Below are 21,499 nucleotides of genomic sequence, written 5' to 3'. Positions count from 1 at the left end.
TAGAATATGAGATGTAATCTACACCTAGATTAGGCTGATAGAAATCCTCATTTTTGTTGAATCATTTTCAATTTGAGCATCATTATTTCTCTATATAGGATAGACCTTCTCGTTCTGAACTTCTAAGGCGAGTGGGACGGGTGTGGCTTCGTGACAATGATCAAGAGTAGCTGCGCACCAATTAGACAGCTCCAAAGCAGTTACACCTTCGAAATCGAAACCAAAACATCAGCTATGCGGGTGTCGGCTATCGCCAGTTCACACTTGATCTGAGTCAATCTAGGCCCTAGTCTCATCCAGTTTGGATCCCGTAGTCAAGACCATTCTGCCTTCATACGGGTGGTTTAACATATTGCCTCTTGTTTTCCTGCAGGGCTGTGAAGCCCCTCTGTTTGAAAAGAGAGCTGTTACCAGACCCTTCAGTCGACTAGACCTGTCCTCTCCCACACAGGTATGTATACTGCTATGAGACGTTGTATTGCATTGCATATCCATACTGTACTCCATATTTGGTACAGAATTTTTTTCTCTATACCAAATCTGTGAGATGGGTAGTTAACCAAGAAGTAGGGGGAAAGAACGCCTTATAATGTTCATGTAATTGTCCATGCTAACCAGTTGACGTCCATAACCGAACAAGGGTGCATCTCACTCTGAAGCGGATTCTCCATCTGAAAACACAGGATAGTGGAAAGCAACATCGTAGACTTTGCTTTTACCTATCCATTTCTTTCAGGTCAGTGTGTAGGTCCGGGGTCTCGAACTCAAGGGTGGGCCAAATATGGTCCGTGAACCGATTTTAATGCAGCCTGTGGTATTGCTTAGTAAATGCGCCCTGCAGTTGTCTCAGGGTTGAAGACCACAGCTTTAAATTAGTATGATGTGTAAACACGACCCTTGACTCCTCCCCCTCTTGCGGTTGCAGGTGCCCACCCTGCTGCCCAGCTGGCTGGCGGCTTGGCCCGGCTCGGGCAGGGGGGGCTTGGCTGCCCAAAGGGCTAGCTCTCTGATTGGCCGCTCCTTGCTCTCTGGGTGGGGTCTCGCTCAGGGGGCGGGGATGGAAGGTTCCAGACTGACAGGTGTGTCCTGGTCTCCCCCCTCCCCCCAGGATGATGACTCCACCAATCACAGCAATGCCCTGGAGCACCAGGATCCCATCGCCCTTGCCGTGGAGATGGCGGCCGTCAATCACAGCATCCTCGCCCTGGCAACGCAGGCGGGGGGAGGATTGGCCCTGGGCGGGACAGGAAGTGACATCAAAACAGAGGTGCTGGACGACTAGGGATGAGAGAGAAACATGTAATTCTGTGTTCAGAATCAAATGGGAAGGTGGTAATTACCAGTTGTGAAGTCGCAAAAACGTGTTGGATGCATTCACGCGCTTTGAACTCGTTGAGAAACGTACAGCTATAATGCTTGTAAACAAATAGGTGTTCAAAAAACATTAATAACTATAAAAAGCAATGTTTTGTTGTTGCATTTAACTGCCAAAAATGCTGTTATCGAAGTAATTTCCTTAGGTGACGTCAGAGTTCAGGAATGATGGACGGGTTTCCCATTAGCAGCTACCAGTCAGTCGTATATGGTAAATACCACATTCCCACTTGGTTATGAACGTAGCATATGATTGTGTGTGCGCACGAGCGTGCGTGCACGCGAGGATGAGGCTATAGTAGAGTAGGAAAAATATTTGTTGGGAGCAAGTAGAGCTTGTTGGAACATTATACTGTAAATGATGACCAAAAGTAATGCATAGGCTTAGAGGCTGTCCAAGCTAAGGTAACAGGCCTCCCCTTACCTCTACCTCCCCATTTCCTAACCCCTTTAGACTGTTCTAGAGGTATTGTGTTGGGAGGCCTGGCCCTAAAGTTGTCTATGAAACAGTCATACAGTGTATGTACAGTGTGTGAGGTATATTATGCTCTTGTCTGTGTGACTCTAAAGAATCAGAATAGGTTATTATGGAACCCTGGACACCTCCCTCTGAGCATAGAGGGCTCCTGCCTTGGCATCCTGATTTTGGCACCTTCTTCCCCCAACGTGCGCAGTATGCTATTTGATTCCTTGACTCCTCGCTTACTCCGTCTTTCTTCTCCACCTCACCCAGACATATTCTCTTTCTATGTATAGTCTTCCCTTTGGCTTTGCCTCTTACACTGTCTGTTCGCCCCTCCCTTTTCCCTCTCATCTGTCTGCCCCTTTTCATTTGTCTCCCTCTTCGGCAGTATAAGGGAGAGAGAGGTGAGGGTTCTCAACAGGCCTCTGTAATCCCTAAAATGTATAAATATATCGCCTTGTTGTAGCACTACCTAAGCTGGATAGGTTTTAAAGCAAGTGAAAATCAGACATTCATTATGTTATTGCTTGAGAGAGAGAGGACTCGTGCAAGCTAGTGAAAGGGGCCATACGTGGTTGTTATGGGGGTAACTATAAGCATATTGAAGCTGTACCCAAACCATTTGTTTTTAGCTTTTAACCGTAGCTTAGTCTGTTCCCTTAAATTAAGGTGTCATAATCATGTTCCCCAGTTGAGAGAAAATGCGTTACTACACTGCTCAAAAAATGAAGGGAACACTTAAACAACACAATGTAACTCCAAGTCAATCACACTTCTGTGAAATCAAACTGTCCATTTAGGAAGCAACACTGATTGACAATAAATGTCACATGCTGTTGTGCAAATGGAATAGACAACAGGTGGAAATTATAGGCAATTAGCAAGACACCCCCAATAAAGGAGTGGTTCTAAAGGTGGTGACCACAGACCACTTCTCAGTTCCTATGCTTCCTGGCTGATGTTTTGGTCACTTTTGAATGCTGGCGGTGCTTTCACTCTAGTGGTAGCATGAGACGGAGTCTACAACCCACACAAGTGGCTCAGGTAATGCAGCTCATCCAGGATGACACATCAATGCGAGCTGTGGCAAGAAGGTTTGCTGTGTCTGTCAGCGTAGTGTCCAGAGCATGGAGGCGCTACCAGGAGACAGGCCAGTACATCAGGAGACGTGGAGGAGGCCGTAGGAGGGCAACAACCCAGCAGCAGGACCGCTACCTCCGCCTTTGTGCAAGGAGGAGCACTGCCAGAGCCCTGCAAAATGACCTCCAGCAGGCCACAAATGTGCATGTGTCTGCTCAAACGGTCAGAAACAGACTCCATGAGGGTGGTATGAGGGCCCGATGTCCACAGGTGGGGGTTGTGCTTACAGCCCAACACCGTGCAGGACGTTTGGCATTTGCCAGAGAATACCAAGATTGGCAAATTCGCCACTGGCGCCCTGTGCTCTTCACAGATGAAAGCAGGTTCACACTGAGCACATGTGATAGACGTGACAGAGTCTGGAGATGCCGTGGAGAACGTTCTGCTGCCTGCAACATCCTCCAGCATGACCGGTTTGGCGGTGGGTCAGTCATGGTGTGGGGTGGCATTTCTTTGGGGGGCCGCACAGCCCTCCATGTGCTCGCCAGAGGTAGCCTGACTGCAATTAGGTACCGAGATGAGATCCTCAGACCCCTTGTGAGACCATATGCTGGTGTGGTTGTCCCTGGGTTTCTCCTAATGCAAGACAATGCTAGACCTCATGTGGCTGGAGTGTCTCTGCAGTTCATGCAAGAGGAAGGCATTGATGCTATGGACTGGCCCGCCCGTTCCCCAGACCTGAATCCAATTGAGCACATCTGGGACATCATGTCTCGCTCCATCCACCAACACCACATTGCACCACAGACTGTCCAGGAGTTGGCGGATGCTTTAGTCCAGGTCTGGGAGGAGATCCCTCAGGAGACCATCCGCCACCTCATCAGGAACATGCCCAGGCGTTGTAGGGAGGTCATACAGGCACGTGGAGGCCACACACACTACTGAGCCTCATTTTGACTTGTTTTAAGGACAATACATCAAAGTTGGATCAGCCTGTAGTGTGGTTTTTCACTTTAATTTTGAGTGTGACTCCAAATCCAGACCTCCATGGGTTGATAAATTTGATTTCCATTGATAATTTTTGTGTGATTTTGTTGTCAGCACATTCAACTATGTAAAGAAAAAAGTATTTAATAAGAATATTTCATTCATTCAGATCTGGGATGTGTTATTTTAGTGTTCCCTTTATTTTTTTGAGTAGTGTATTTTAAGATTTCCAATGCACCCTTGATTGGCAATGTCCCTATCACAGGAGGCTGCTGAGGGGAGGAAGGATCATAATAATGTCTGGAATGGAGTAAATTGAAAGGTATCAAACTCATGGACCATGTGTTTGAAACCATTCCGTTCCAGCCATTATTATTAGCCCATCCTCTCCAATTAAGGTGCCAGCGGCTGCCTGTGGTCCCTATTATTCTTAGTATTGGGAGTAATGCAAACACTTCTTTTTCTATCCTTTATATGCCATGATGTCTTCAACACAAGCTGTTATCCAAGATACTTTCTTTTAAATTGTATTTTCTCTTTTAAAAATAAGTCACTTTATGGGAGTAGCTACTATGGGGTTGAGTTTCCTGCCCTCGTAGCTTATTGGTCGTTCTGAGTGATTGACAGACCAGGCAAGCAATAGGAGGAAGATAGACTGATCTGGTTCAAAAGTTAAGGGGTCAAGTGTTAGGTCTACCTTTCCTTATAAGCTAATGAATAACCTTTTTTTTTACCTTTAAAAGGGGTAGTTCAAATTCAAGTTGACCAGATTCAAACGTGATTTTGTTGTGTAGGTTCCTGTTATGATGAAATCAGTAGACCTCAATCCCAAACTACTGAAAAACGTTCTCCTTGCCAGTTCCACACAACAGTCATGGTGGGATATGGTCCCAGTTTATTGTTAGACCACTTCTGAGCAGGGCTTGGAACCAGTTCAGGGAACAGAAACAACAAACAGAACCCGAACGAAAGCGATCTATACTGTTATTTTAAAACCATGGGATCCGGCTAATAATGCTATTTTACGTTCCATTCATTTTTTCTGTCGCGCAACAAACCGCCTATGTAAAGCACTCACTCTGTCATTAAGAAACTTATTCCGGTGTCTGCCTCCCTGCCAGCTGAAAATCTTTGCCAGTGTGCGTGTCCCCATCCGAAGTATTGTTTACTGTAGCCAACTGAGGTTACAAGTGTGATTCAGAAGGAGGGAGAGCGATTTGTAATTCGAGAAGAATGGATTAACCTGTTCATTGCTGGTTATCACGTTTCACATTGGATTTATTAACTACCAAAAGGTAAGATGTGTTTTTATTTTAATTCTGGTGCCGCTCTTCACACACAAGCTTGTTAGCTAGCTCTGGTCCAACATTAAGCCAACTCTTTGAAAATAAAAGTTCCTCCATAGATGCCACTCCTCCACATGTATAATTATGTGGGCCTAATTCAGATAATGCATGTCATAAGATGCCCAGCGCTTCAAGCCACCCCCCCCCCCCCCACGATTTCAGAAGTTTAAAAAAAGAACAGAAAGAACGACATTAAAAAGTAAAGTTTTTTCCCGTTCAAACCTCTGTGGGAACAGAGGAACGCAACAGAAAATATGGTTCTGTTCAGAATTAAACTAATAAATAATTGGTTCCAACCCCTGCTTCTGAGGTATTGAGATGTTTGGCAAACGTTAGTGTCTCGTGACATACTGTTAGCTGACCAAGTTGCAGAGATGACTCACAATTGATGTTTGGGTGAACTGTCCCTTTTAGTAGGCCAATATATATTAAATGACAGCCAAGCTGTCCTGTTTCTGCTGCTTCCTAGGTTCCACTAACACCTAGTGCTTTGTTCTGTATCAAATATGTATCTTACAAGATAAGACTATTCTAAAGACTGAGGCAGGAAAAAAAACATTTTATTTTCGATTTGTTACTTAAATCTTTCCATGTGTAAAACTCTGGCAAGCAGAAATGTATAGTATGAGATTAATCATTAAATGCTTAGTTTTTTTTCTTTTTGAAATCATGTTTGTTTTTCCATTTTGATATGCAGTGGGCCCGATTCAGACTTCATAAATGTACGCCTTTCCTAAGCACTTCTCAGTAGTTGGTATTTAGACTTACCTTTTATGCAGGTGCATAAAGGGCTTTTCAGGCGTGGTTCCCTTGTGCACACTGAATACATTTAACTCAACTGCTGAAAACCCTCCCACTTTCTGGCCAGCTGATTTTCTCTTGGAGTTTTCAGTCAATAGGGTTTTCAGTACATTTATCTAAAGCCATAACTTTAAATTTGACAGACTCACTAGAACAGGGATGGGCAACTCCAGTCCTTGGGGGGCATGATTGGTGTGACACTTAACACACCTGACTCCAATAATCAAGATCTTCAGTTTAGAATGCAATTAGTTTATTCAGCGTGTTGTTTGTTAGGCATGGGCAAAAAGTGACACCACTCTGGCCCCCGAGGACTGGAGTTGACCATCCCTGCACTAGAATATATGGATCGATGAAAGGCCATGTAAATACATGCATATTAATCTCATTTTCAGCACCAATCGGTAGATTTAAAAATACTCTGATCTTGTGTATTATTTAGGGTTAGGAAAGTATTTATAAATAATAACAGGTTTGGAGAGCCTTTAAGCATGATAGGTTGGTGAATCAAAAATAGTCGTAAATATTCATCCTGAAAGTTGCCATATTCAATTGTTCAATCCATTAAATATTGGAAAGTGTAGAATAGGGGGAATAAAGTTACATTTATGCACGCATAACTCGGGTCTGAGTCGGCCCCAAACTACCGTGTTTTTCATTGCCCTATTGTACTCTATCATCAAAGGCAAAACTTATCCTTCAGGTTTCTGAGCTCTTTACTAGTCTCTCGAGACTGTTTAACAATTGTTAACGCCATATCAAGTAGCGAGCTAGCACAAGATTTGGTTCTTTGGCATCACCCAGAATTTGATGAATCTGTCAAATCTACAAATTAAATTGGTACTGTATACAAAACCAGGTGAAAACATCTTTGCTAAAGGACTGCTACTCAATAATGACCATTAACCTCTGTGGGAGGGGTTTTGCCTTTAAAACTGTGAGGGAACAGCTATTGCCAGTCCTCATTCATACATAATGTGAATACATGAAATAACAAATATTCTAGAAGATGAAATGAATATAAATTATTGAAATCACTGTTGTATCAGAATGAAATAGTTAAACGAGTCCTGTTATCTTCTATTTCAGAATTTAGTGCCTTTTTTGGACAGTAGACTGTTCTGTAATTAATATGTAGAAATCTATATGCCTTTTGTTGCATTTGTTTGAAAAACATTTTGTTAACTTGTTTATTTTAGTATTGTACCTACTAAAGAATAAAGAAAGATGAACAATGGGTCTGTGTTTTGTGATCAACTAAAGTCTAGCTCTCAATGTGTATCAATTGGCATCAGAAGCTCAAATTAGCATTCTGCACTTAATGATGGAAGATTAGTCTCGTAAAAAAAACCTGCAGATGATACAAATCTGTAAATCAATTCATTTTTTTTTTATTCTTTCCTTTACAGGGAGATAATTGTCCAGACAATAAAAAAGAAAATTATAAATGCATTATAATAAATGATTATTCTTTGGATTTCAGCAGAGAATTAAATTAATCAAAATCCAAACTTGTGCCCAGATTTTTAAGTCTTTATATATACACATACATACATACACCCATTCGCTCCCACAGATATAGTGAAATAATACACTTCATGACAACTGGCAGAACAGAATCAGATACGCAAATCAGTGAGGACTATTATTGATAACTCAAGACTCCAGGACGAGGCACAGACCAGAGCTGGTCTCAGGTCAGTCAGTATGTCTAAAATGGCACCCTATTCTCTATGCACTACAGGAATATAATACTATAGGGTGCCATTTCAGAAGCAACCGTTGTAGAAGAAGAGTTGCACAAACAGTCTGAAGATCCGGCCCAATTCCATTTCTGTCCCTTACCGCTTTAGTGTTGAACACCTGAGCGATGGGAGCTCAGCACAGAAATGGAATGTTGCCGGTGAGAGTTGGGGGTAAAGAGGCGCTACTCTAGTTGATGTCTGTGTTAGGGAAAACAGACAAGTTCCCCATTAGAATCCTCTACTGACATGAGCTTCCATTGGCACATTGGCCAGCGCCCGACTTTGTACAGTGGTAGTTTGTGGTCCACTGCTGGCTATGGACAAGCCAAATGTAGTGTGAAGGAACAGTCTAATATTACACAGGTTTCTAGTTATGGATTCTCGCCTTGCCAGACTTGGTAGTCTGGAGAAAGCCGAAGATGGAGGTTTTTAGTTATTAAACCCAGAGAGGGACAGACAGATTGACGTGAAGACTGACTGAAGGCCACGTAAAGGCAGGTGTCATATTGCTCTGAGCCTGTGTTGCCATAGATAGAGAGATATAGGATATGTATATATTGGAAAGGAAGATAAACAAATATACTCTTGAAATCCCCCCCCCGGGCCTTGCTTATTCTTTAAAACACAGAGCATGCCTTCTGTGGAATGATACGGTAACTATGGATATATCCTTAATCAAGTATAGACAGTCTAACAGTCAAACTCAATAGAAAACGTGGTTCTGAGCGCGTCCATGATGATGAAATGAAGTACTTATGACACGTGCTAGTCTGAACTAGGAAACTCCACATCTCGTTAAAGAACTAACAGTTGGAAATACAAACCGGTAAAAGCTACTGAATAATGAAATGGGTTTGAATCAGAGCTACTTGTGTGTCTCTGACTTCCTGATGAGAGAGTATGAGAGAAAGAAAGAGCGAGGCACGGAAATAAAGAACTAGATAAGCCTAAAGTGATCTTAACCACTTTTCGGTCTCTGTGCAAAGAAGTGTGGACACGACAAAACTGAGGCCAAATCCATCCAATACACTATGGCTGCGTTTACACAGGCAGCCAAATTCTGATCTTTTTCATTTTCAGAGCTGATCTGATTGGTCAAAATACCAATTAGTGGGAAAAAAAGATTAGAATTGGGCTGCCTGTCTAAACACAACCTACCTGCTCTCACAATCTTCATATAACACACATCTACTGTACGACACGCACATACCCTCAAACTCAATTCCATTCCTTATATTAGCACAATGATGATCACTCGGTTAAAAGCTCGACACCAACTCAACCATGACAAACAACTTAAAAAAAACACCCTAGCTCTGCTAACAGCAACGTAATGGGTCTGAGCGAATCGGGTAAAGTACTTAAGGCAACCATGACAAATAAAACACTTGCTCATTCCATCTACTAGACTATATCTCCCAACTGGCCAGTCATCGGCCCATTGACAACTCCTCCTTACTCGGTCCCATCTCAAGTGGTGTTTAAGGCTAAAAATCAAGACTATAATCAAGATTAACTCCCGATAAGGACTTATAATACCAATGATCAGATCACTTTACAGTTATATTACAGTTGCTATAGCAGCATCATTCCTCATAGAATTACTTGTGCAATCAATGTTTTTCAGTATAATTTAAAAGGCTTAGTCTTTTTCACATGATAAAGGCATATGTCAACCATTACAATATATATATGTCATAGCAAATTTAGACCTTTCTTAAATGGCATAGCGTTGGGGCGACGGGGTATATCTTACAGATAGATCATTTATGCTTGCTGAATGGACTAGTGTTAAAAGGTATAGTCATAACAAAATGACATTGTTCATAGACTGGTTACAGGGTGAGGAAACAAGGTATGACAGCAATCCATGCTTTGGTTTAGTTTCCCTGGCACCGTTTCCACATGTTAGCATTTGTGGCACAAATTCCATTCAAGTCATGGGATCGATAAGAGCGTTTGTTGCGCATCATGTACATAACATTTTATAAGAGACTTTATTGAGTTTCACAAGCAATTGTAGATACTGATGATTTGGATATGTGCAAAGAATGCTAATATGGGATTAAAGCATGGGTTGTTGTCATGCCTTGTCCATAGACTGCTTACAGGGTGAGGAAACCAATGTGTAATGTTGGAATTTGGGTGAAGTTTCCCTTTAACACACATTGAGTCCTGTCAGAGCTTGTGACTCAGCTCACTAGGTGAGAGCGCACAGTTTCTTTTAATGAAACTGCTGTCTAATGAAAATTATTTACGAGGGATCAATTAAACATAAATTAAAACTCCATAGTGTCCCTCATTACACATCCTTCAACTCTCAACCTGGAATTTGCATTCAAACAAATTTGCTCCTAAAGCTTTGAAACTATATTTTAAAAAAAATAATATGCTTCCACATTCTTGATTCCCTTCATCTCCCAAAGTCATTGAGTCAGTACGTACATTTCAGACCCCATTTACAGATCTGTATCTAAAAATAACAGGTGAGCGCATGCGTAGAAGAGATGTTCCCCCAAACACAAATCAAAGACCAGCTTCCATCCAACTTCCGCTCCACACGTTACATGACGTTAAACATTGATACAACGTTACACAACACCAGCAGTACAGTCCAGCACACACACCATACATATATGCCACTGCTACTTCCTCAAACAGTTCTAAAACCATAGGCACCCATTTCTTCTAACACAGATCACTAGAGTCACCACCAAACTAGGGATAAACCTCTACTGTGCAAAATCTCCTCCCTATGAGCAAAATATGTATTTTTGACCAATTTTGCACACTGGGCTTCTTCTCATAATGGAACCATCTTTCAACCTACTTCTCCACTTACAATTTAAAACCACGTCATCATAACAACGATGCTTCACCTTTCAGATTAGCCGAAAACATGCACACACACACACAGTTTTTTTGTCCACTGTACAACATTGCCATGGGTAAATTCGGCCTTTAAGGGCCAAACTTCTAAAACACACACACAGGCGCACCCACATACACGTTCATGTCCACTCTGCAGTCCCTGAGATCACCTTACACAAGGCATTCTCATCAAAGTTCAACAGAGGGTGAAAATCTAATAAAACCCACTAACAAATATATTACAACGAAAAATAAACTCATCATGAAGGCACATTCTGGAAGAATCAATCATTTCAGATAAATGACTCCACATGTGGGAAACGGATATAGTAACTTTTTAGTAAATTAGTAAACGGGGACAGTTCCATTGAAAAAGAGGGGTGTGTGTAAAATGGACAGTTCCATTGAAAAAGAGGGGTCGGGGGTTCCAGTCCAAGTCTGGTGGAATAGAGCCTCATTCGTTCAGAAGGATTCTTGAGGTGACCAGTTTGATGACATCAGAAAAAGTTATGTCATCACTATGGATCCTGAACCTTGGCCCGAGAAGAAACATTCTCCATTGGTCGCCCCGTGATTCACTTCATACAGACAGCAGCACTCTGTATAGTCACACTTCAGGTGCTGTGGAACCATTCAGGTGCTGTGCCCAATCCATGCCACAGGGGGCGCCAACAGTGCTGCGTCCAGATAGGGAGACAGCGCACCAGGAGCAGGTTGAGTAAAAGTCTTCCCTATTGAAATGAATCCAGACAGATCCCTATGGGTGTTTCCCTGTAGTGAGACAGATGCATGGCCAGTCAAGCCAACACAGGATCAGCCTGTATTCATCAAATGTATTCATAAAGCCCTTTTTATATCAGCAGATGTCACAAAGTGCTGACACAGAAACCCAGCCTAGCATCTCTTGGCCAGGAGAGGGCACAGTACTGATGTAGTGTTGCCAAGCTGTGGGTGGATGGTGGGTAGGGGACAGGGACCGTTGTTACATTAGATGTGGTAGTATTGCATAGTTAGGGAGAAATTGATAGGAGTCTGAGGGAGACAGAGGCTTAGAAACAGGATAAAAAGAATGTGTGGGTTTTCTAGTTGATCCGAGCCAGGAGACAAAGTGGTGTGAGGATTAAAAGTCTCTCCCACCCAGGCCTGTTTCTCTCCAGTTCAACTGCTCCAGGACTTGCGGTTCTCCCCTCTCCTGTTAGTGGACTCTCCCCGTAAAACGGGTTGGTAGCACTCGCCACTGCGGCGATTCTCCAGGTTCCATTTGGTGGAACGGTCCCGTCTGAACACTCGGTCGGGACGCACCAGGACGCCGTAACCAGGGTTACAGCGGAAGTAGTGGTGCCCGCCTACGGAGCCGTCGTTCTTACCTGGAGAGAGGGGAAGGAAGGAGAAAGAGGAGGGAATAAGGTTTAGTACTTTGAATTTCCTAAACACTGCCTACTTTGATGTGTATGCATACGGACAAGGACAGGGCCCTCTACGTTTTCAGGTTACTTCCTTAAATTCCATTGCTTATGATGTCATTATGTTAAGTCATGCGATTCCTTTGTGAACAGTAAACACACACCTGAGGGCGAGTCGAGCTCCACCCCGACCCATACGCCCTCTGCGAACTTCGTGTTGCCCACGTAGCGCACCGTCCCGCCCTTATTGGCTCCCACCGACACGCACGCCCCTTCTCTCAGCCAGTCAGGCAAAACGAAGTCGCGACCGCGGTCCTCATTGTCCAGGATGATCTCCAACCTCTCCAGACTCCCTTGTCCTCCTCTTCCTCCCTCCTCCTCCCCAAGGACACGCTCCTGCAACGACTTCAGGTCCGACGTGCACACCCTCTGCACTGAGAAGGGCTTGTTGCCTGTCACCACGCTGTTGACGTTGGAGCCGGGACCGGTGGTGGCCATTTTGTTTTCGTACTGAGGAGATGCAGCAGTAACACCGTTCCGGTCAGCTCGCTGCTGCAGATGGGTTCTGGGTAATGTAGTTTCAGGAGCACTACTCCCCTTCAGCCTCACCCCTGCCTCTAGGAGGGTGAGGGAGGAGGATGGATGGAGGGGGGTGGTGGGGTGGTCGCCGCCGGCAGAAACCTCGGACAGGGTTGCAGAGGAAACGCTAGTGGAGAAGTAGCCACTGGAGGCCTCGCTGATGGGGCTGAGGGGGTAGTCATGCGGGTCATGCTGGGAGGACGGAACAGGAGTGGCTTCAGGAGACTCCGACCACCTGTCATTGGTCAGGGCCGGGATCAGGGCTGTCCTCGCTACCATAGCAACCTACGGGGAATTGACGGCAATGGCAATCACACCTCAGACAGGGATTTAAGAATTATTCAACCCAACTCAAGACTGACCGGAGCAAACCATGACATCATACTGCCTGCCTATCGTTACCACCTCGACCACCACCATCATCCTCGTAATGAGATTCTCAGATCCACTAGCTTACTACCAACCATAGCTTCATATTACAGTCAATACCACAGAAATATAATTCACTCACTCTATTTATATGGTCAATATACTGTCTCAGCCTGAAGAATGGTTGTAAATCTCTAACCAACTCAAACTAGACTGATGTCTAAACTAACTACAAATAGACTGGAACTTACCGGTTCTATCCGGATCCTGCTGTCTTCAGGCCCTGTCGTCTGCATGATGATACGAGGCATGTGCTGCCAGGAAGAGAGAGAGAGAAACACAACTCTGTTCAATGGGAAAGAAGAAACACTTCAATGAAATACATAAGTATTCTTTCACATTATACTCGACTAAGAGTTTAATATAAAATCCAAAAAGCTCAGCCGATTATATTCGGCTCTTCACAAAAATGGTTTTAATCCATACAGAATATTTTTTTAATCCATTGTGGTGTTATCGGTCTTTAAAGCGTGACTAACAAATGCAGCGTTAACAGAAGTGGAACCACAGCATTGCTACATCTTACTGCATTGGCAATACATCTTGTCTATATGGAAATTAAACAGCAAGCTTGGCTGGGCTAGACCAACATAGTGTTCAGCAACGTTAGACTTTACTGTATAGGCTATAGACATGGTATTAAATAAGCAACCCATCAACTACTTTACAGACAGGTGATGTAAGAAATCACTTCGCTATGTAAACCGCTCATGTTGTTCATCCACTTAGACAATTGTTCCAGCTAAAAAATAAAAAATAATTATTGGAAAGAGATGTACAATTATTTTCTGTCCAATTGTTTTTATGTTCCTCTACCTCAGGGTTTCCCAAACTTGGTCCTGGTCCTGGCCCCCCTTTGCCCCAGCACTACACACCTAATTGAAATAATCAAAGCTTGATGATGAGTTGGTTATTTGAATCAGCTGGACACAAAACTAAATGTGCACCGGCGGGCCAGGACCGAGTTTAGGAAACCCTGCACTACCTTAGAGCACGTGTGTGAAACTCATTCGACGGAAGGGCCGAGTCTCTGAGGGCTTTTGCTTCCCCCCTCACCTGGTTGTCTAGGTTTTAATTGAAAGGACAAGCCAAAAACCAGCAGACACTAGGGCCCCCAATGGAATGAGTTTGACAGCCCTGCCTTAGAGCAATGCTTACGAGGCGCCATTATAACACTAGACAGCTCGAGAAGATGGGGAAAGAACCAAATTCTTGGAGAGATGTAGGGAGTAGTAGTTCGCCTTCTGTGTTAAACCTTTCACATTTTACCTCCATTGAAGCTAACATTTAGATTTTTATTGGGATCGCCATTAGCGACAGCTTGCCTTCCTGGGGTCCGACACCACGAAAAAGACATTACAAACAAAAATACTTTCGAATTTACATATATTTAAATACATAGACAAGCAGAGTTACATTACTGCACATTACACTATCAAAAGTATGTGGCCTGCTCTTCAAAAATCTCATTACAAAATCATGGGCATTCATATGGAGTTGGGTCCCCTTTTGCTGCCATAACAGCCTCCATTCTTCTGGGAAGGCTTTCCACTAGATGTTGGAATATTGCTGCGGGGGACTAGCTTCCATTCAGCCAAGAGAGCATTAGTGAGGTCGGGCACTGATGTTGGGTAATTAGGCCTGGCACAGAATCGTCTAGAATGTCATTGTATGCTGTAGCGTTAAGATTTCCCTTCACTGGAACTAACGGACCTAGCCCGACCATGAAAAACAGCCCCAGACCATTATTCCTCATCCACCAAACTTTACAGTTGGCATTATGCATTCGTTCTCCTGGCATCCGCCAAACCCAGATTCATCCGTTGGATTGCCAGATGGTGAAGCATGATTCATCACTCCAGAGAATGCGTTTCCACTGCTCCAGAGTCCAATGGTGGTGAGCTTTACACCACTCAAGCTGACACTTGGCATTGGGCATGGGGATCTTAGGCTTGTGTGCGGCTGCTTGGCCATGGAAACCCATTTCATGAAGCTCCCGACGAATAGTTATTGTGCTGACGTTGCTTCCAGAGGCAGTTTGGAACTCGGTAGTGAGTGTTGCAACCGAGGACAGACAATTTTTTATGCACTACGCAATTCAGAAAATCAAATAAAATGTTATTTGTCACATGCGCCAAATATAACAGGTCTAAAAGCAATGGATCGGTCAAGGTATGGACTAAATGGTAATACTGGTCATTTCAAATCATGGCAGGAAAGATTATTGGGACAAAGCCATAGACTTCTATACTCTTTCCTTATACCTTACATTGAAATGCAGCACTTGGCGGTCCCGCGTTCTGTGAGCTTGTGTGGCCTACCACTTCACGGCTGAGCCGATGTTGCTCCTAGACATTTCCACTTCACAATAACAACACTTACAGTTGACCGGGGCAGCTCTAGCAGGGCAGACATTTGACAAACTGACTTGTTGGAAAGGTGGCATCCTTTCATAGGATGCCATGTTGAAAGTCACTGAGCTCTTCATTAAGGCCATTCCAATGTTTGTCTATGGAGTTTGCATGGCTGTTTGCTCAATATTATACACCTGTCAGCAACGGGTGTGGCTGAAATAGCAGAATCCACTAATTTGAAGGGGTGTCCACATACTTTTGTACATAAAGTGTACATACGCCTTAAAGACATGCTCCGGTACTTTGACAACTAGTATGTTTCAAATGTCCAGCTTAGGGCTGGATGTGTCAATGTGTACTTCATACATCCATAATCTGAGTAGAATTACTGTTTTATCTCAATTACCTACGAAATCCCTAGTTTGAAAGACTGTTTTCTGGAAGCTGTGCTGCGCCATTTTCCCTACATTCCCCCCCAAGTGGGCCATTTCATGTTCCAGCCAATGATAATCAATCTCTCGCCAATTGAGTGACAGGTAGCAAGAAATACACAGCAGAGCCAGAGAGAGAGAGCAATGACAGGGTGCACACATCTGCACATATGTGATGTAGTACGCAATTTTCGGGGACCACTTTCACAACTTCTGGCTCTGAGATTTTATGTCTGGTGGGTTAAGTATGTCTGTCAGAGCTATATACAGACAATTTGGTATCTTCAACACAATTTTTCACACAAGAATTGATGCAGTCAATCTCTCCTCTACTTTGAGCCAAGAGAGACTGACATTGAAAGGCAAGATGTGCTGCTCTGTTCTGGGCCAGCTGTAGCTTTTCAATGTCATTCTTTGCAGCACTTGACCAAATCACTGGGTAGAAGTCAAGATTAGATAACACTTGAGCTGGCAGGACTTGTTTGGTCAACTGAGGTGTTAAAAATGCTGAAAATCTTTTAATCACAGACAGTCCTCTCCCCATCTTTACAACAATTTAATCAATATGCCTTGACCATGACAATTTACAAATGTACAGTCTAAGGTGAAACCAAGAAGTGTATTCTCTTCAACAGCCACGTCACTTATTACAAGATTCAGCTCTAGAACTTAGGGAATGATTTGTACCAAATACAATGCTTTTAGTTTCAGATATGTTCAGGACTAGTTTATTACTACCCACCCATTCCAAAACTGACTGCAACACCTTGTTTAATGCTAGCGGTGGGTCATTAGTAAAAATAGAGAACAGTAAAGGGCCAAGAAAGCAGCCTTGCGGAATACCACACTTTACAGAAGCTTCCATTGAAAAAAAACCCCACTGTGTTCTATTGGATAAATAGCTCTCAACCAAGGATATAAAGCCATAACACAGACATGTTTCCAATAACAGATTATGGTCAATAATATGAAAGGCTGCACTGAAGTCTTTTTTCAGCCATTTGTGTCAGTGCAGTGCATGTTTAGTGCTCTTCTCTATAAGCATACTGAAAGCCTGTTGTTAATTTGTTCACAGAGACATAGCATTGTATCTGGTCAAACAGCTTTTTTTTCAAGAGTTTGTTTAGAGCTGATTGGTAGGCTGTTAGAAGCCATTGTATCACAGTGTAATAATGACCATAATCCCAATAGACAGCTCCAGATCACTCTACCCCCAGCTTCACCACCCCAGGTGTGCCCGTCTCCCACTGTGTAAAACAACTCTAAATCACAAGTGTCAGGTGGGAATCATTTCAGAGCTGCAGTGTATCGAGCAGTGTCTCTCTGAGAGTAGCTCGTCTTATAACCTGTAACACAAGAGTGTGTTTTGTCAGCTCTGCTGGAAGCTGAACGTAACATTCACTATTTTAGACACAATTTCCTCCGAATGCTCTAAAAACCATCTCCACTTTACTCCATTCCACTCAAATGCAGATAATGATAGGCCTTATTGTGATAGCAGCACCTGGTAAAATGGCTGATGGATGACTTGAGCAAATCATCATGTCATATTATGGGGAGAGAAAAAAAAAGGAAAAATAGGCTACATTGAAAAGAAGGCATGGATTTAAGCACTCATTTGGGAGTCAGAGGATGAGGAGACTGAACTACAGTGGAGTATAGACCCACAGCAACCATACATTTTCTCTGGGCTCACAGTTACTGATTGGTGTTGTGGCTAGAAACATGGGTTGGTTTATTTGGGGGAATCCCAGAAAATGGGAAAGGCTTCAGTGGGGTTACAAAAGGGTTTCCCAACTCGGTCATAGCCCCCCACGCCACCTGGGTGCACGTTATACCAAATAACTAACTCATCATGCTTTGATGATTTGAATCAGCTGAGGGGGGTGACCATTGGTGATAGTTCAAATGTCACTTGGTTACCTAAGGTCAGTGGGGTGTGTGTGAGCCCTACCTGTAGAGAGTGGGGCGAGGGGCGCAGGGGCTCCTTCTTGTCCTCGCGGGCAGGGAACAGGGACTTGAGTAGCTTGGGCATCTGCGGCACCAGGGCTTTGACTGAAAGATAAGAGGCAGCAAGCCCTGAACGACCTGAGGGGAGAACCGGTGAGGGAGGAGGAAAAGAGAGGGTGAGGGGCAGGAAGAAAAGATAGGGGAGGAGAAGAAAGAGAGGAGCAGGAGGAAAAGAGCAAGGGCAAGAGAAGGTTTGGAAGGTGGGGGAGGTGCGAGAGATTAAGACAGGAAGTTGAAAAGCAAGCCCGGGAAATTACAAAAAAAATAAAACATGGCTGGACCAGGTCAGAGAGATGACAAAAAATACATTTAAATAATGGAACATAATAAAATAAAGATGATTTTACCACGTACTAACATATTATAATCATGAAGATTGCAAATTAATCTGAATGATTAATTCTCATTGGCCACAGCCATTAGGGCAGGTAGGTAACTATACTGAAAATATATATAAAGCAACATGCAACAATTTCAAAAGAGTTTTCTGAATTACAGTTCATATTAGGGAAATCAGTCCATTTAAGTAAATTCATTAGGCCCTAATCTATGGATTTCACATGACTGGGCAGGGGCACAGCCATGGGTGGCCCTGGGAGGGCGTAGTCCCACCCACTTGGGAGCAGAGCACGTGAGCGGAGTTGAGCAGTTGGAAATCCTTCTCATCGCTCATGGAGCGCCCCGGCAAAAAAAACTCAGCGATCACAGGGGAAAAAAACTGCAGCTCCAAATTGGCTCTATCCATTAAAATCACAATTTAACCGACACCCATCTATTTTTGTGACTACCTGGACCTTCCATTTGGTTTTGAAGTATTGAAACCAAACCATATGGATTTGAATGAAAATGATTGGAATAAACATGAAGAGGTGAATGTAAGAAGTGTACATCATTTCAAATAAGCTACATGTCATATTAAACAGAATATAAGCACTCTAAATAGGTCAGGAGCCAGACAGGGAGCCTAATGAATTATTTAGGCTATATTATTTCAAGCCTTCCAAGATATACATTGTGAAGCATTTGCGAGTGCGACAAAACAGGCTGGTAGGGACATAAAGCTCTCAGCATTTAAACAACATTTAGTTGTATTAAATCATTATAGTCTGTAAATTGCACATATAGGCTGTGACTTACTTAGAATTAAATACAAATGAACAAAAAATGACTTTGCGCCTTTGAATTCATTTTTAGAAACACGAGTTTGGCCAGTCTGTGGTTTCAGGCTCATGCGATGGTCGCCTGGAGATCCGGCCAGCAGCGGAGAATATCCGCTCCACGTTTGCAGATTACCGATTCAAAGAAACCATGGCACGAACACACGCACGAATTAAAACACAGGACAGAGATGGAATCACACCAGAGGTCTACTGCACAGAAAAGAGAAGGATGATAGGAGAACAGAGAGAGTGAATGTCAAGACTGAGGTAGAGTCAGCCAGTTAACAGAGCAGTCTCAGGGGGAGAAAGACAGAGAGGAGAGGGGCGAGAGGGGAGGGTAGAGCAGTGGTGTAGAGGGAGGAGTCAGGGCCTTACCTTGGTCTGAGTCCTGGCTCTGGTTCTGTGGGGGCATGGTGGGTGGGGAGGAGGAGGGCGAGGGGCGAGGCAGAGTCCGGCTGAACTGGGGCGAGGTGATGAAGATGTCCTGCTGGCTCTCCCAGCGACTCTGGAGGAGAGAAGAGAGAAAAGAACAGCAGAGAAAGAGCGAGGGAACGGGCGGAAGGGGGAGAGAGAATTAAAAGATGTGGGGATTGATCCATGTAATTTGGGCTCTGTATTTGTTCAGTTTGAACACTAACAGTTGTATAGCTTCAACAGGGTTGAATAATCACCTTGTTTTCCAGATTGCAGGTAGAGGACAGGTCCTGTCTGCTGCCAGAGAGCTGAACAAGAGAAAGAGAGGGAGGAAGGAAGGAAGGAAGGAAGGAAGGAAGGAAGGAAGGAAAAAGAAAATGTAATTAGGCAGACCTCTGCTGCCTAAACCTATTAAATAAATAAATATACCAAGGACCCAGTACCCCAACAGACATGACTTTTGTAGAGAGAATGTGCCATTTACCCTGTGTACACTGGGGGAGCTGAGACTGCGTCTGTTGCCTTTCCCTTTGCCTGCCAGGTGCTCCTTCACCGCCACCTCCTATACACACACACACACGATTAAACACAGTCAAAACCAGGAACATGCAATAGCAGCAACCGTACTGAATTGTCCTGCGATGGACCAACAGAAATGTTAAGTGTTATGTAGATGGTCCTAGTGTGTAGTGGGGATGGGCTCGAGTACTCCATTCAAGGTTTCTATTGGTTTAATAGTAATTGAATACAAGTACTTGAAATGTTTGCAACTATTTAGCAGGTTAAACTTATAAACACTGAAAAAAATGTCAAACTCAACCCAGACATTGAACACAGTCCATCCTCAGTGTGTAAGTGTGTACCTGTCGTAGTCGGTCCAGAGTGAGGATGTTCTCCACAGCCAGGACACTGCGGAGGTATTTCTCGATGGCCGCCTCGTTGTCGGCCGACTTGGGGTTCTCGGCGCTGGCAGCTAGACGAGCCAACATCTCCCTGTCCTCTGAACCCTGTGCGTCCTGAGAGAGACGGGAGAGAAAGACCTGGGAGAGTTAGTAGAGCTGCCAAAAAGACGCAGGATCTCAATTGCTAAAATATCGGTCCCCTCCTAATCTCCTCCCCTTCATCGGCACTGGTCAGCTCAGTTGGTAGAGCATGGTGCTTGCAACACCAGGAGTGTGGGTTCCATTCCCGGGACCACCCCTTCGTAAGATGTACGCACACATGACTAAGACGCTTCAGACAAAAGCGAAATGGTATAGATTATTATTGTACTGTATTAAAATACATTACTTGACAAAGGAAAACAATATGGTGGAAGCCAAGGGCATCATTAGGTTGGCTCCGTGCACTGAAGGAGAATGCGAGGAAAGGACAGATTTTTAAACAGCTGAGAGCTAGTGATTGTAGTAAGTTTGTACAAAAAAAGAGCCATGGTAACTGACTAGAAATCACAACATTTCCTGTGTATGGCTCACCCCGGGAATGTTGGAGACCACCTCGAAGGTGACCCCGCAGCCGGGGATGGTGGAGCGTGTGGACATCCTCTTCAGGAGGTTCTGGGCGAAGCCCTGTCTGCCCGGGTTCAGGTTGACACAGATCCGTTTCCTCAGCACCAGCTGCATGTCGGCCGGGTGGCTGAGCTGCACCACGCAACGTACCGTCAGATACACCCTCTGCTCTGGCCACGCTCCGCCGCGGCTCAGCTGGGGACACTCGTGCACTGTGGAGTCCCATGACGCCTCAGCTTTTACCTAGTGGAGAGGGGATGGGGAGGAGCAGGGTTGTGTTCATTAGGGATCATATGGAAGAGAGACGACAAACAGAGAGTGATTACTTGGATTTTCCCAATGAAAAACGCTTTTGGTTTTCCATTGCAAAAAAAAAGATACGGTGTGCCCTAATGAATAGGACCTGGTGCCTACCTCTCCATCATAGTGTTTGACGATCTGCAGGTCGAAGAAGTCGTCCTCATCCTCTCCGCTCAGAGTGGCGTCCCAACCGCCTGCCTCCGGGACCTCCAATGCCTCCTGGGAACTGAAATCATCCGCTGGA

At 44.1% G+C, this 21,499-nt stretch overlaps 2 protein-coding genes across 11 annotated transcripts in view; one reads left to right on the top strand and one right to left on the bottom strand.

Annotated features, from left to right (window-relative positions):
- LOC110505329 (homeobox-containing protein 1) overlaps window positions 1-7,286 on the top strand; it is a 34,534-nt gene extending 27,248 nt beyond the window's left edge. For 5 of the 9 annotated variants that reach the window (XM_021584504.3, XM_090220600.1, XM_090220598.1 and 2 more), the window contains exons 9-10: window positions 374-451; window positions 926-7,286. In XM_021584504.3, the coding sequence (XP_021440179.2) occupies window positions 374-451; window positions 926-1,282 (435 nt within the window). In that variant the 3' untranslated portion in view covers window positions 1,283-7,286. The remainder of the gene's footprint in view (window positions 1-373; window positions 452-925) is intronic. The other 4 variants (XM_090220603.1, XM_090220604.1, XM_090220602.1 and 1 more) reach the window with 1 other exon arrangement.
- A 134-nt stretch (window positions 7,287-7,420) lies between these two features.
- Window positions 7,421-21,499, bottom strand: part of LOC110505328 (kinesin-like protein KIF13B) — an 81,759-nt gene continuing 67,680 nt past the window's right edge. The window contains exons 31-40 of one of the 2 annotated variants that reach the window (XM_021584502.3): window positions 21,370-21,494; window positions 20,923-21,198; window positions 20,311-20,463; window positions 19,932-20,009; window positions 19,705-19,755; window positions 19,409-19,538; window positions 17,818-17,951; window positions 13,270-13,332; window positions 12,235-12,934; window positions 7,421-12,034 (exon numbers count right to left, since the gene is read on the bottom strand). In XM_021584502.3, the coding sequence (XP_021440177.3) occupies window positions 11,826-12,034; window positions 12,235-12,934; window positions 13,270-13,332; window positions 17,818-17,951; window positions 19,409-19,538; window positions 19,705-19,755; window positions 19,932-20,009; window positions 20,311-20,463; window positions 20,923-21,198; window positions 21,370-21,494 (1,919 nt within the window). In that variant the 3' untranslated portion in view covers window positions 7,421-11,825. The remainder of the gene's footprint in view (window positions 12,035-12,234; window positions 12,935-13,269; window positions 13,333-17,817; window positions 17,952-19,408; window positions 19,539-19,704; window positions 19,756-19,931; window positions 20,010-20,310; window positions 20,464-20,922; window positions 21,199-21,369; window positions 21,495-21,499) is intronic. The other variant, XM_021584503.3, reaches the window with a different exon arrangement.

Source organism: Oncorhynchus mykiss, chromosome 25 (assembly GCF_057628025.1).
Source record: "Oncorhynchus mykiss isolate SJ-2025 chromosome 25, ASM5762802v1, whole genome shotgun sequence".
Classification (NCBI taxonomy): domain Eukaryota; kingdom Metazoa; phylum Chordata; class Actinopteri; order Salmoniformes; family Salmonidae; genus Oncorhynchus; species Oncorhynchus mykiss.
Note: the sequence above shows the minus strand (reverse complement) of the source record. Positions and strands in the feature narration are given on the sequence as shown.